Here is a 15,946-nt window from a genome sequence, read left to right as displayed (position 1 = left end):
CATGAAAACTGAACTTAAACGTTTTGATATTTTGACGTAACCAATTTACCTCTTTTTGTTTCCTAGCCTACTATATACTATAATTCTTAGACTATATAGCCACTAAGAGGCAGCCTAACATGATTTGTTCTCTTAATATTTCCGATTAGAGAGAAGATAGAAAGTTGCGGTTTACGCGGATATTTTGGAAATTTTGCGCTCTATTTAACTGTGCGAAAAGAAATATAGCCTCCTATTTAATTTTTTTATGCAAAAGCGCAATATCTGTTATGATGTCAAACACCGCCCTCTAGCTACCACGAAAATTATGGAAACAAAATTGATACTGGAGATCATTAAGGAAGAAAAGCTCTTTTAAACGAGCCCTAGTTTGTTTAAATCGCGTAACCTAAACCAGAGTTATCCTTATTTTAATAAAAGCAAGTTTAACCTTCCCCCACCACTTTATTTTATGAAATAGAGCAAAATACTCTATATCAAAAAAAATACAAATTTCTCAATGATTACAATAGTAATATTTAAAATACCTGTTCACCTGCATATTTTTGAGGAAAACCCTGTTTTCTGATTGGCTATCAGAGAAACGCCCACTAGCGGACATTTTTCGAACTTGAAAATAATTTACAGCGGTTTCTCTTGGTCGATTTACTTATTAGATTTTTCCTAGAGTTATACGATAAGTAGTTTCTGAGATACAGCCGGCGTCCATTCTTAGGGTACGAACATAGTGGAGGCAGGTTTCTGCTTTCCGGCAACCAGCGCCGTCTCTGGGGACCTATTCTTGACCACTCGCATCTTCAAATATCGCTCGCATCTCGCCTCTCCGAAATAGCCATATACAATACACGTGATGCATATACGCAAAGTTACGCATCTGTGTATTGTTATATAACTTTTAGAAGATGCGGGCTGCAACATTGAAAGAATGATGCATCATTAGAACTGGCGCTAATTACCAGCGAAAACCTACCTCCCTATTCGCTCCCTATAATTAACCCTACTTACAATTTCCTATAATATTTGTTATTTAAGTTTTTTTCTCTGAGAAGAATTGTTCGGACTCAACAGCCAGTTGAAAATTAGCGGTTTTGGTTCTTTCCGCAAATACCTACTTTTGTACTCCAAACTTTTTAATTTATTATTATCTAAAGCATTATCTAAAAGTCTAGAACATTTTTTAGTTTTAAATTAAATGTCCTTATTATGACAATTATGCCAGCTCTTTGAATGAAGTAGCAGCACGACAATAAAAAATCAAAGTTAATATTGAATGATAGCAAAATCAATGCCCAAAGTCCAAACCGCTATTAAAACAATTCTTTATTTGTGACCGGTTTTGGCTGTTCCAGCCATCACCGCTAATCGTGTCGTCTACGGTAGCCTTTACATCATTTTATTTACCAAATGATTACCATTCTTAAAATCTCCCACTTATCGTACGAATATGCGCAATGATCTGTTGTTACGAACTTAAGAGTTATAAATATTTAATATGCTTTAGTTGCCCTCTAAGCAAGTGAACATGGAGAGTGTTAAAATTCTTTTACTTGCGGCGATCGCGTTGTTCAACTTGACCGGCAAAACCGAATCAGCAACTGGTGCCTCAGACAACAAAATCATCTGCTACTACAACAGTCATTCGTATCACAGGCAAGGTTCGTATTCATTTTCATCACACTTTCTTTTAAACTTAATTATCAAAACTATACTTAAGACATTTGAATGCTGAATTTTGAAATATAATTTCTTGGATTGACATTGTCTTTTAAGTAAAGTCATTGTCTACCGAGTAAAGACTTTTCAGTTTTAACTTGTTAACTACTTAAGCGATAACGTCGCATAAAATTCAAAATTGAAGACAATTGCCAGTACAAGTCAATTTTATTTATAGTATTTCCAAACTATAGGAATTTTTGATATACAGGATGAATCACTGTTAGAAAAATAATCTATGTTTTCTATCCGAGTACAGACTGTTTTTCACTCCAATCTTTTCTGTAAACTAGATCGTCAATGGTAGTGTATATTTTAAAAATATAGATGTACAGGGTGTCTCATTTTCGTGTGTTTATGGGGTTTCTCGTTTATGGGTAGAAATACACAAAATGCAGTTTTCACATTACTGCGCTATTTTCTTATGAAACTAAAGATGCAATACATATATTTATCCTAGACCTCTTAGTTCCAGAAATACAGGGCATATTTGAAATTGTTGCATTTTTCGACTCCCCTCGTATCAATAGTACACAGATTAGGGTAATATTAGATTATCTACTTGTTGACGACTACTGATATAGGAATTTTCTTCGACATACAGTAAAGTTTTTTTTTCTCGTAGTAATTCTGGTTTATAATAATTATAATATACTACTAATATTACTACTGCCGCAAAACCGTCCCATTACACACTGAAGATAATATAATATAATATAATATAATATAATATATGAAAATAGTTTTCTACATAATCTACATATATATTCTTATAGTACTTTACAAAGTACTATATAATATATAGTACGGAACGAAAAAATATCTTTTTCTTGGCTTGTTCGTGTATATCAGTCACATTGACTAATTCATTTTCAGGTAAATCTGTTACTAATTATGTCTGCCATTTATACTTATTTCAACAAATTAAACTAAAATTCAAGTTTTGTTCTTAACTTGCTTAATAGACATATGAAATTTTGATCATTATTACTTTTTTTCATGGTAACTATGAAATTATAACGTAATTGTATTAAAAATATGGGTAAAAATAGAAAAAGTTGGAATAAATTGCAAACTATTAAAAATAGATATATGACATACTTAATAAAAGAATGAAATGAAGAGTTTTGTAAAATCTATCAGAAAACATGATAATATATAGGATGTACCATTTAAAAAAATTGAATTTCTTAATTTTAATTGGTAGTTGAAATTCATAAATATATTTTGAACATCCTGTAGCATCTAACTAAATTATCTTTACATGCCTCTTTTTCTATATCTCTATAAAATTATCCTACCAAATTTGAGTTGTCCAACTTCAGAAACAATGTCATCACTGACAATTTTTTACCACATTGCAATTTTAACATTTGTTTAAACAAATTTAAAGATTACAAAAACTATTAACTTTAGATATATGTTTAACATTATAATATATAAAAAAGTTTTAAGGAATTTTACGCAAAATCTAAAAATCAAATAAAAAATAGGGTGTTTCATTTAAAAAAAACATATGTTATATTCGCCACACTTTTTTGAACCACCCTGTATACTCTATAATAATTTTAAAATGTGTATCTTAAGCGTCCCTAAAACTTTTATATATAATATTTTTTGTAAACCTCGAAACAAATGAGATAATGGACTTTACTCTATCGTTGACTCACCCTGTACATTTCGGAAGTACATTATACATTTTAGCCGACACGAACATCAAATTTCCACTACCAATAAAAAAAATATCGACTTATAAAAAAACATAATTTTGAGTCATATTTCGAAAATGACAGCTTCCAGTGAAACACTAATTACGTTGATTCTAGGTGAGAAACTCTCTGGAACACAGTTTTCACCTTTTTGATAAGTTATAAGTTAACCATATATTCTTCAAATTTATGAAGATAACCAAGATACGGAGGGGGTCGATAAATGCAACATTTTCAAATTCTCCCTGTATATTAGGGACTAAAAATGCTAGGATACATTTCCCTGTAACATCTTTAGTATCATAAAAAATTACCACAGTGATGTGAAAATCGCAACTTTAGATCTCTACCGTATGGATAAATACCATATAACACGAAAATGGGATTGTACAGGGTGATTCAGATATATTTTTACACTAAGTTTGAGTTTTTGAATGTATATACAGGGTGGCGCCTCTCATACGCCGCGGAGGCTCCAAGAAGAACGACAGTTCAATAATATTTTGAAGATATATAAATTCCCCACTGAACACCGGAAAAATATACTGGGTGTTCTATTTAAACTAAAGGAGTAACTTGCTTTTAAAAGTGACTAATGTTCCATATTAATTTTGTCTCACCCTCTATAACTTTTCGGGTCACATTTCAATTTGGTTTAACATACAATGGTTACTGTAATTAAATACCAGGCTATGCAATGTCAACAAAAATTTAGGTAGCTATTATCGAAATTTAAAATTTACTCTTCATTTTCACAAAATGTGAAATATGTCAAAATCCATAGATTTTAGGTATATGCTTCTTTAATAAAACTAGCCTTTATTTTTTCCTACAATCCGAAAATCAATTAATATAAAGGGTGTTCCATTAGAAAAAACACAACTTTGATGTGTACCTTTTCTTTGGGACACCCTGTATAATTCTATATATTTTTGTAAAATGCTTTCAGTTACACATGCTGTCAAAATTTCATTTCGATACCTACTACTGTTCTCCTTGAAACTTCCGTGGCGTATGAGAGGCGCCACCCTGTATTTTTATCGCCCAATGATATTTAGAAACACACTGTATAAAGAAACTTAACAACTGATTTAAATATTAGATAGCTTTATTTTATAATTTTCTTTAAATACTACAAATCAAGTAAACCATAATTGTGTTGATTTATTTTCCTGTAATCAACAACGACAAACTTATTCATCTCAGAATGCATATAAATTTTAAATTACAGGTAATTCTTATAAATCCATAAAAAAATAATACGTTTATGTAGATCGGGGTCTTCTAGTTCTGAATAAAATAAATAAATTTAATTTTTGTCAAGGTAATCTTGTCAGTTGCTTATGTATTAATACACTTTCATCTGCGGAGAAAATATGTAAATTTTATGTATTTTACATTGTTTTGAATATTACTAAAACGTGTCTCTATACCGGGTGCGTCTCGAACAACCCTATAACTTTTGGTTTGGGTTGGTCCCCATAACTTTTTTATTTTTTCAAATAACAAAACGAGATTTGGTACGCTAGTATATGACATAAATTAGGATTGATTGACGTATTCAATAGTTTTTGGTTCACTTCCTATTTCACCGGAAATTACTACAACATTTGATTTTTAAATGGCACTTATTTCCACTCTATTCGATAAAAAACGACACCCTGAAAAGAATGACATATCATATGTCAACTTCTGACATTTTCGCTCAAGAAATCGTATTTTAAATTTCAATCTAGAGTGCCATGGTTGTGTAAAAAACACTAATTTTTAATTAAGGAGCCTCGGAAAATAGACTTGATCGTCTAATGTTTTTCATGTCTTGTCCTGGCCAGTTAAAAGATGCTCAAATCGTATTTTTTATCATATCTCAATTTTTTCAAATCGAACAAGTGTGGTTCATTAGCATATTTGAAAAAGTATTTTTTACGAATAATTTGGTACCACACACTTGGTATTTCGAGTCAAATTGTGGTTATGAATTGCATGTTATAATTTCGAATAAATCATATGTGAAAGTATCAATAGTTGACATATGATATAATATATCATTTTATTCAGAGTGTAATTTTTTTTCGAATAAAGTAAAAAATTACCGAGGGTGTCATTTCCGGTGAAACAGGAAGTGAACCAAAAACAATTGTATACGTCAATCAATCCTAATTTATGTCCTATACTAACAAGCCAAAATTCGTTTTTTTATCTGAAAAAATAAAAAAGTTACACCCCTATAACCAAACCAAAACCAAACCAAGCCACTTTTGAGAATCACCAGGTATACATTGCTAGTAACGTTAAACAATTAAAATATTATTATATATAGCAAGATTTGTAATTACTTTCAATACTAACTAGATGTTTTCTGGTTTTTGTTCCTCTAAATTTGATCTCTATATTAGCGAGATCTTATATTTTTTATGGAACTTTAAGAATTGAATCAGCTAAGAAATCTACTAAAAATAAATGTTATTTTTACGCGATGAATCTTCCCACGAGAGATGGCACAGGTTTTTGAAACACCCTGTATAAGAATGTTATTAAGCATAAGCAACATTTATTCGATTAATTTATCTTCGTAGACGAGAAACAAGATTAAAATGCGTACTGACATAATTTCAGTTAATAGAAGAACGATTAATCTACTTGTTTATATTAATTAATATTATTCCAATTTTATTTCAAAGAATTATAGAATAATATTTATAGTGAAATAAGAAAAGAATTAATAATAAAATGATTTTATTTTGTATTTTACTTTTCTATTTCTAAAGGTGTCACGAGACTAGGTATCCCCTAAAAAGAATCTTTTTGTTGTAGAAAAATATTTTTTCTTGGCAGATAATGATCTGCCATTTTTTGAATTTCGGCAACTAGACTTTTATAGGATTATAGCCTAGTTTTCATGCATCCAAATGTTATCCTACAAATTTCTTAGTTAATAATGAAAACGTCCGAAATTCGTCGCACGTTTTAATCTAACAGCTAGCAACATAAAATTAGCCGAGAAATGTGTAAGATAATATTTGAACGTATAAAAACCTTAAATTCGAACTTTTTAAAATCTATAACATAATTTTTTTCACATAAAAAAGTTTCTCAAAAGTGGCTTACCCCTATCATTTTTATATTTTATTCAGATAAAAAAACGAGATTTGCTATATGAATATATGACATAAATTATGATTGACTGAGTTAGTTTAATTGACTCAATTATTTTCGGTCACTTCTTGTTTCACTGGAAATTACTACAACTTTTGATTTTTAAATGATTTTGATTTTTGGTATCATCGGTATTTTTTTACATTATTTGATAGAGCATTACATTAGAATGACATATCATATGGCAACTTTTGACACTGTCAATTAAAAAACGGAGGATATAGCAGATTTGTCGCAGTCGAGCGGCCGACCCAATCAATACCTCTGTCAGTACTTAAAGTTCTAGGGAAAGGTGTACGTCATGCGTTCAGTTTCACGATTTAATTACGTCTCGTGATACTTTATTTGTTTATTTATTAACGAGTCGTTGTAATTTTCCCTATATCTTGAAAATTTTTAAGTGCAAGTTATAAACACTTGCATTTTTGGTAATAATAAGTGGAATTGAGTTGGTGTTCGACAGTGGTCGCGCTATTAGAACTCTCAATTCAAAAATCGATATATCTCGAAATCTATTAGAAATAAATTGACTGTAGTTTTATCAAAAACTTTCTTAATAATTCTGCTATATTTTCTTCGCAGACAATATGTGAAAATCCTTATAAATAAAAAAAGTTACACGATTGCTGAAAATTGCTATGCACTAAAGGCAAATGGATGGGTTACTTACAATTTTTGAATGGAAAAAACAACCTTATCGAATTTTTCTTATTTAAACATATTGTAAAAGATCCAATCTTCAAAATAATAAAAAAATTTCAATATCTAAAGTGGTTCTTAAGTTATGGCGTGTTATGTGTTAAAAAGTTAAGTTTTTAAATGATCGCGATTACTGACGTTTTCTCGTTATAAAAAAATGGACACCCTAACGATATCCTTATAATTCGATTTCAGATGCTCAGAAACATATCTAATGATTTTATCTAGTTATCGTGATTTTACTTTACTTGATAGGGAAAGGCGTACCGGCAACGCCGCAACAGCACACTGTCGCATTTCTCTCACTCGATGCGATTTACTTCCGCACATGTAAATACCGACCCAAAAGTAACAGTTGCCAGCACGGTATTCATATATTTTATATCACAATTCATGTATATAATGTATATCACAATATTTTCATGTTTTTCTTAATTTTCTCTAAAACGGTATGAGAATTAAAAAAAAACTTGGAAAAGTATAAACGGGATTAAACCATTTTAGAACAAACCACAATTTTTGTGAAGATGCATTTTTCTCAAAATGTCAACAATAAAAAAGTTTTTCCTCTTGTAAAGACAATACAATTCCTCTTGTACAGGACATACTGTGTGTACAGGACATACTGAGTGCCGTGGCTATAAATGTAACGATAATTTGTTTCGAAATATCAAGTACCTATGTGGTATCAAATTATTCGTAAAAAATGCTTTTTCCAAATATGCTAATGATCCAACCTCTTTCCATTTGAAAAAGTTGAGTTACATTTGAAAATACGATTTTATGTACGTATTACGTATACGGGTATATTTTAACCGACCAGGAAGTCACAAAAAAAAATATATTTTTCCATAGCTCCTTGATTCAAAATGAATGATTTTAACACAGTCATGGCACTCTAGATTGAAATTTAAAATGCTATTTTTTTCTAATTTCAATGTAAAAGAAAATGCCAAAAGTTAACATATTATGATATGTCATTCTATTCAGAATGTCATTTTCTATCCTATCATATAAAGTAAAAAAGTACAGGGGTACCATATAAAAATCAAAAGTTGTAGTCATTTCCGGTGAAACAGGAAGTGACGGAAAGTAATTGCCATAAGTCAATCAATCCCGATTTATGCCATATACATACCAAATTTCGTTTTATTTTCTGAAAAAATAAAAAAAGTTATAGGGGTGGGCCACTATTGAGAAACACCTGTATAGTATGTCCCCGGATAGTTTTTATAAGTGGAAACCATTTTTTATTATTAACACTTTGAGAAAAATGCATTCTTTATAAAATATTTTGCTTGCGCTTAAATTATTAATCCGGTTTGTACTTTTTCAAACCTCCATACCATTTTAGCAAAACTAAAAAAAATATATAAAAATGCACTTGATTTTTCTCCTAAAAAGTCCTAAAATTCAAAAGGCATTTTTATGGTAATATCATTTTGTTTTCATTCTTTGATAGTTGGTTATTATTAATTTTGATTAACGTCATATTTTTTTGCTGTTGTCTTTGAATAAATAGCTGTTAACTATAACAAGTAACAACCTTTTTCGTAACATTGAATTAAATAAATGTTGTGCTTCTTTAATTTAGTAATTTTAGTACAGCCAAAAATATAACGTTAATCAAAATTGATAATAGCCAACTATCAAAGAATTTTATTACCATAGAAGTGCTTGTTGATTTTTAGGACTAACTTTCCGAAACGTTAAGCATTTTTTTGTCCGTTAGGCTAATTTGTTTAATGGTAGACCACTGTTGACAATTATGCCGGGACCCCATTAAGCCACACGCCACGCGACGCCACGTTATCCCACAAGAGCTGAAGTGAGCCGACGTGTTGCGACGTGGGAAAGAATGTACACATGAGATCTGGGGCAGACGATACAAGTGTGATAGCGTGGGATGGCGTGGGGTGGCGTGACGTGCGGTGGCGAGTTGCCTAGTGTGTACGCAATACATGTAATTAAATGGAAAAACATACGCACAGACATCTTCATGACGTGGCGTGGCGTGGCTTGGCGTGTGGCCTAATGGGGTCCCGGCTTTAGTCTCCATTGGATTAAGGCCAGCAGTGTTTACAAAAAATAACTATTTTAAACATAATAACGTTTTTTTAATGTGTTAAAACAATTTTTATTTATTCAATATATTTTATTTGTTACGATCAGAAAATTAGACAGTTTTGAGAAACAGTGCACAATTAACTGTGGCATTAGGTTATCATAAATGATAAAAGCGTTTGAAGAAATAGTGACACATGCACAGTTGAAAATAAGTAAATATGTTATAGTTCATAAATGTTTATGGATATAAACAATAATAATTGTTATACCTACTTATAATCGTATACCGGGTAACAACAAATTTGTTGCACACCCAGTAATTTAATTGTTTTTCATCGTATACATTTGAAACTTGTGTAGAACATGTAGTTCATCAAAACTCACATTTTTCATTAAAAAATAGTTAGATATGAGCCCAACCGAAATATATTAATCACTGTATGTTTTATTACATACTGGTTCTCTTTTCTTCGCTAAAAGATCTCTTTTTAACGATAAATCACAAGTTGGTATTATCATTGGTATTATCTTTCAAAATAGAAACGTAGAGGAATTTTATTGTGATATATCGTTAAAGGGAGAATTTCAAACTCTATGTTAATGAACTCCATGAAAAGTGATATTCAACTGTTTTTTTAACAGATAAAGTGAGTTTTGATGAACTATATGTGGGCTCGAAGAATAGCAGGGTTGCCATCATTTTTTCAACGAATTTATAGTATTTTCCAAAATAAGCTATTCAAACATACAATATACACGGTGAGTCTTAAAAAAGTGCAAATATTTTGAGGGTAGTATACTTCGACCCTAGAAACGTCTAGGAGTTTTTTTTCATAAAAAGTTTAAAAATTCGGAAATTTTTAAAGTTTTTAGTTAAAAATACATATCTTGATAATATGGCAACATAGGTGTAGTAGATTAAATTAACAAGAAAGAAACTGAGAAAAGATCCATAGTTCTGAAAATTTAAGTGAAAATTATTTTTTTAATTATCTCGGTTAAAAAATATCTCGGGTATTTTGGACTTATGGTAAAGAGAAAATATGTTTTTATCTAAAACCCTGAATATATTTGCACTTATTTACGACTCACCTTATATATGCCGGGTGCTTCTCAAAAGTGGCTCACCCCTATAACATTTTTATTTTTCAAATAAAAAAACGAGATTTGAGCTATATTAGTATAAGACATAAATTAGGATTGATTGACGTATTCAATTGTTTTGGTCACTTCCTGTTTCACCGGAAATGACTACAACTTTGATTTTAAATAGCACCCTCAGTATTTTTTACTTTATTCGGACACGAGAGAAAGACACGAGAGAAAATGACATTCTGAATAGAATGACATATTATATGTCGACTTTTGACATTCTCGCTTAATAAAAAATCGTATTTTAAAATTAAATCTAGTGCCATGGCTATGTTAAAAACACTAATTCTTAATCAAGGAGCCTTGGAAAAATAGATTTGATTCTCTAATGATTTCAGTGTCTTGTCCTGACCAGTTAGAAAATGGCCAAATCGTATTTTTAATCATATCTCATTTTTTTCAAATAGAACGAGGGTGGCTCATTAACATATTTGGAAAAAGCATTTTTTTACGAATAATTTGATACCACACACTTGGTATTTCGAGTCAAATTTTGTTACGAACCACCAAGTTACAATTTGAAATAAACCATATGCGAAAATGTCAAAAGTTGACGCATATGATATGTCATTCTATTCAGAGTGTTATTTTCTATCGAATAAAGTAAAAAAAAAAAAATACCGAGGATGCCATTTAAAATTCAAAAGTTGTAGTAATTTCCCTTGAAACAGGAAGTGACCGAAAACAATTATTGAATACGTCAATTAATCTAATTTATGTCATATACTAACATACCAAATCTCGTTTTTTAACTGAAAAAAATAAAGAAGTTATAAGGGTGAGCCACTTTGAGACGCACACCCGGTATATAGGGTACCAGTATAATATACACTCACCGGCAAAAAAAAAACCGTCCACTAAAAACTAGTCCCAATTTCAAAGTTGGATTTCTCGCGAACCATTCATTAGATTTTGATGATTTTTGATGACAAAATCTAATGAGTGGTTCATCAACACGAAATGAGATCTACACTTGTCGGTTTTTGCCAGTAGTTACTATATTAAAATACTATGTTATTGTGAAACATAAATAATATAATCGAAAGTTGCCGGTTTTACAATATTTTAATTAAATTAAATTTATATTAATAAAATAGTATACACTATATTGCAGAATTTAAAGATAATATTAAAAATTCTTCTCCAAAACCTGGTGCTCTTGAAGGTTCTTGCTACTACCGCTGCTGAACCCTACAGGGTGTTACAAAGTTCGGCCAAAAAACTTCGTCTTATTGTTGTGCCCTGTATATGCTCAAAATAAATTCGGAATAAAAATTTCTGACGTAGCATCCGTTAAAAAGGAATTAATTTACAATTTAAAATAAAAATCATAAAAATATAATGAGTGGTTCGCGAGAAATCCAACTTTGAAATTGAGTCTAATTTTTACTTGCCGGTTTTTTTTTGCCGTGAGTTTATATTAAAATACTATGTTGTGTAAAACATAAATAATATAATCGAAAGTTGCCGGTTTTACAATATTTTAATTAAATTAAATTTATATTAATAAAATAGTATACACTATATTGCAGAATTTAAAGATAATATTAAAAATTCTTCTCCAAAACCTGGTGCTCTTGAAGGTTCTTCCTTCAATTCTTCCTTTATACAGGGCGAGTCTGAAATAAGTGCGAATATTTTTAGGGTAGTATAATTCGACCCTCGAAACACGATGCTTTTTTCGCGAAAAATTTTTTTCGAAAACTAGGATTTTTTTTTATGTTTTTTAGCTTTTTTAAATCAATAATAAATATTTTAGATAAAGTTTCTGAAGGTATTTGTCAAATTAGATACATTAAAAGCGTTAAAATGTAAACGCAAATTCGCATACGATTTCGAAACCATTTCCTCAAAGTTTACTTTTCACCTACCGCTGCAAATTTTTGCTAATAATATGCTGACGTTTTGAGTAACGCGAAAATGTTTAATTTGCATTAACACTAAAGGTAATTAGCATTAGCCTAATTCCAGTTATTGTTTATAACAATCTATAATAATTGACAGAAGCAGTAGTCTTTTAGCAATAAGAATATAAATGATATATTGGAACTGGGTTACTTTTGTTAATTTTACTGGGAGTTCACAAGAATATGTGAGTCTCTAACGGGACAAGGTATAAAATATCGTTATTATTACTTCATGAATTTAATTTAATTATCTTGATCCATTATATCAATGAATAAAATGGAAAGGCGTTAACAATATGCTTCCCTTTTGTTTTTTTTATTTTATTTCTCGGCTTAAATTTTATTAAAAGACTTTTTCGGTATTTTGGCTTCTTTCTTCTTGAAATATTTTAAATGTTTAAATGTAAGTTAAATAGAAAATCTTTAAAATATATATACAGGGTGAGTCTTAAATAAATGCAAATTTTTTAGTGGTAAAGGTATATTTCGACCCCAGAAACACGTCTTTTTAATTTTAAAGTATATCTCTCGCTTATTTTGGACTTGTTTGAAAAACAGTAAAGAGAGAGGTTTATCGAGATCTTTCTACCATCTGAAAATATTTACACTTATTTAAGACTCACCCTGTATATACCTGTTTCTCAAAAGTGGCTCACCCCTATAACTTTTTTTTCAGATAAGAAAAAACGAAATTTGGTATGTTAGTATATATGACATAGGTAAATTAGGATTGATTGACGTATTCAATTATTGTTTTCGGTTACTTCCCTGTTTCACCGGAAATGACTACAACATTTGATTTTAAATGACACACTCGGTATTTTCTTCTTCTTAACTTCTGCCTATCCTCTTTGGATGTTGGCTATCACATTGATCCATATTACTTTGTTCACTGCCGTTCTGAACAAAGCTGTTGACGTCAATTCGGTCCATGTTCGTAGATTTCGCAGCCACGATATTCGTCTGCGTCCCGCTGATCTTCTGCCTTCTATTTTCCCCTGCAGTATGAGTTGAAGTAGACGGTATTGTGTGACCAACGGATCTGTAGCTACGGGGTATCGGCGGGGGAACGCAGTTGTAAAAAAACACGCCCAATTTCATTCATAAAATAGGCATGGGCGTACGGTGTTATATGAAAATAATGTGTATCATAAATATAATACTCAGATTAATAATTTTTTTCAAAAAACTTTATGCTGTTTGAATCGTTACTGTTGAGTTAGCAGATAAACACTAAAAACTTTTATTAAAACTCCCTTAAATATTTTGAATCATTTTATTATTGTGTTGTTAATATAATAGAAGAAATAATTACAGTTGGGGGGTTGGAACCTTTGGTGTTACACAGCAAAATAAAACACTAAATCAGTACAATACACCAAAACACTTTTAATTTTACACTGGACGCACGTTTCGCTAACCATGTCTGCCATCAGCAGATGATCAAGACTGAGTTTTGAGGTATATTTATTTATATATCTGTACTAACTATATTTTTTTCTATAATACATAATTTTAGATATAACTATTTCCAGCAAAAAAAATCTTGAAAATGAGTTAACTTTGGAAGCGCAAAACAAAACATAATTTTACTCACCAGTAGATCCAATATTGCCAATTACACCAGATATGATATCGCTCCGCCAGCAGTTTTTAAAGGTTGGGTCATTGTCTACCCATATGTTTCATCCAAATAGATAATACTTGGCTATATTTTCGAATTTCGCGATATATATTTATATCTCTCTCTGCAATATAATGGGCCGCTCCATTAATATTTATCTGTTATTTTGACATTTACGCCAAAAAAAATTAATTTGATTTTAATAACCCTAAGCGTTTCCCTGTAAAAAGGAAAATTCGATTCTTCCTGCAATTTTTGCAAAAAAGCTTTCTAATTGCGGGGACGAGTTTGAATTCGAGATAAAATCTATTTATCAAATTCCTGACCAAGAAGAAAAGTCGTCGAGCTTTTCGACAGCAGTCTCACGTGGTCGTTTCTTTCCAGAGCTGGATATCATTTTTATCGAGGGATAGTTTTCCCTTTTTTTTATCTTCTGTGTGATTTTTTTATAGCCGATACGCTAACTCCGGTATAAAAGAAATATCCTGCTCAAGTTTACGTTTAAGCGGCAACTTAAGCGAACTCTCTGTAGCTTCTTCATCGCAAACCCTATTATGAACACAAGGAAATAAAACCAAATGAGATTTCATCCACGTTATTATTAACTTACCTATATAAATTAGCTATTATTTCTCTTGTCTGACTATGTAGCGTCTTACCCTTAACAAATTTGTTCCTTTTTAAAAGAAACACAAATATACGATCAAACTTGATATTAATAATTAAAAACTACGAACGAAAAACATTATAATAAGATAACAAAACAATAAAAACACAACTTAACTATCAAATATACGAAAAATATAGGAATAAAAGTTTAGGATAACCGGTATAAAATAATGAAATAAAGTAATAATGATCAAAAAATGACACCGCCACTGGATATTTCAATAAAGTATTCAATATTCCTACTCTTTTCAGAAGAGAGACCGTGAAGTTGGGGGATAAAGCAAGCGAATAGGAAAGGCGTAAAAGCCATGGCAACCGCGTGGTAACAAATCCTGTGACGTACTCTCGCCAATCATGTTCGATGAATAGGCGGCCATGCGCGGCGATGCCGGTTTGCCAATGATATCGTTGAAAAATCTTCAACTTTCATAATAAGCAGATTATACAGAATGAAAGAAATAAGTTAAATAAAACATATCGAACAATATGAACTACGTTAAAATTCCTTAGTAATATACGTCAGAATATATGCTAAACACATTATATATAATAAAAATATATTAAATTTATAGTTCATGTCTGGCAATTTTACAATTTTATAGATAAACGTGGCAATATCGATTTTTTTTTTCTCGCATTCCTTCCGTAGCTTCAGATCCGCTGGTCAAACAGTATTTCTCGTTCCGGATTCGGTATTTTACTTCATTTAATAGAAAAGACATTCTGAATAGAATGTCATATCATATATCAACTTTTGACATTTTTAATTAAAAAAAAATAAATTTCAATTTTGAGCCCCATAAATGTAACGACAATTTGTGTCTAAATACCAAATATGTGGTAACAAATTATTCGTTAAAAACGTTTTTCCAAATATGCTAATGAGCCATTCTCGTTCCATTTGAAAAAGTTGAGTTATGATTAAAAATTAAAAAATACGACATCTTTTTAACCGGCCAGGACAAGACACGAAAAAACATTAGACGATCAAATCTCTTTCCTCCTTGATTAAAAATTAGTGCTTTTAACACAGCCATAGCTCTAGATTGAAATTTAAAATACGATTTTTTTAAGTGAGAATGTCAAAAAAGTTGACATATATGATATGTCATTCCATTCAGCGTGCCTTTTTTTTTCTCGCATCGAATCATGTAAAAAATACCGAGGGTGCCTTTTTAAAAATCAAAAGCTCTAGTCATTTCCAGTGAAACAGGAAGTGACTGAAAACAACTAGTAAGTCAGTCAATCTG

At 30.6% G+C, this 15,946-nt stretch overlaps 1 protein-coding gene across 2 annotated transcripts in view; it reads left to right on the top strand.

The window, feature by feature from the left end:
* Window positions 1–1,480: 1,480 nt before the first annotated feature.
* The window catches only part of LOC115883995 (chitinase-like protein Idgf4), an 85,300-nt gene continuing 70,834 nt past the window's right edge, over window positions 1,481–15,946 (top strand). For both annotated transcript variants that reach the window (XM_030902422.1, XM_030902424.1), the window contains exon 1: window positions 1,481–1,655. In XM_030902422.1, the coding sequence (XP_030758282.1) occupies window positions 1,523–1,655 (133 nt within the window). In that variant the 5' untranslated portion in view covers window positions 1,481–1,522. The remainder of the gene's footprint in view (window positions 1,656–15,946) is intronic.

Source organism: Sitophilus oryzae, unplaced genomic scaffold (genome assembly GCF_002938485.1).
Source record: "Sitophilus oryzae breed Bouriz unplaced genomic scaffold, Soryzae_2.0 scaffold_2008_pilon_pilon, whole genome shotgun sequence".
Taxonomy (NCBI): domain Eukaryota; kingdom Metazoa; phylum Arthropoda; class Insecta; order Coleoptera; family Curculionidae; genus Sitophilus; species Sitophilus oryzae.
This window is presented reverse-complemented; position numbering and strand designations above follow the sequence as displayed.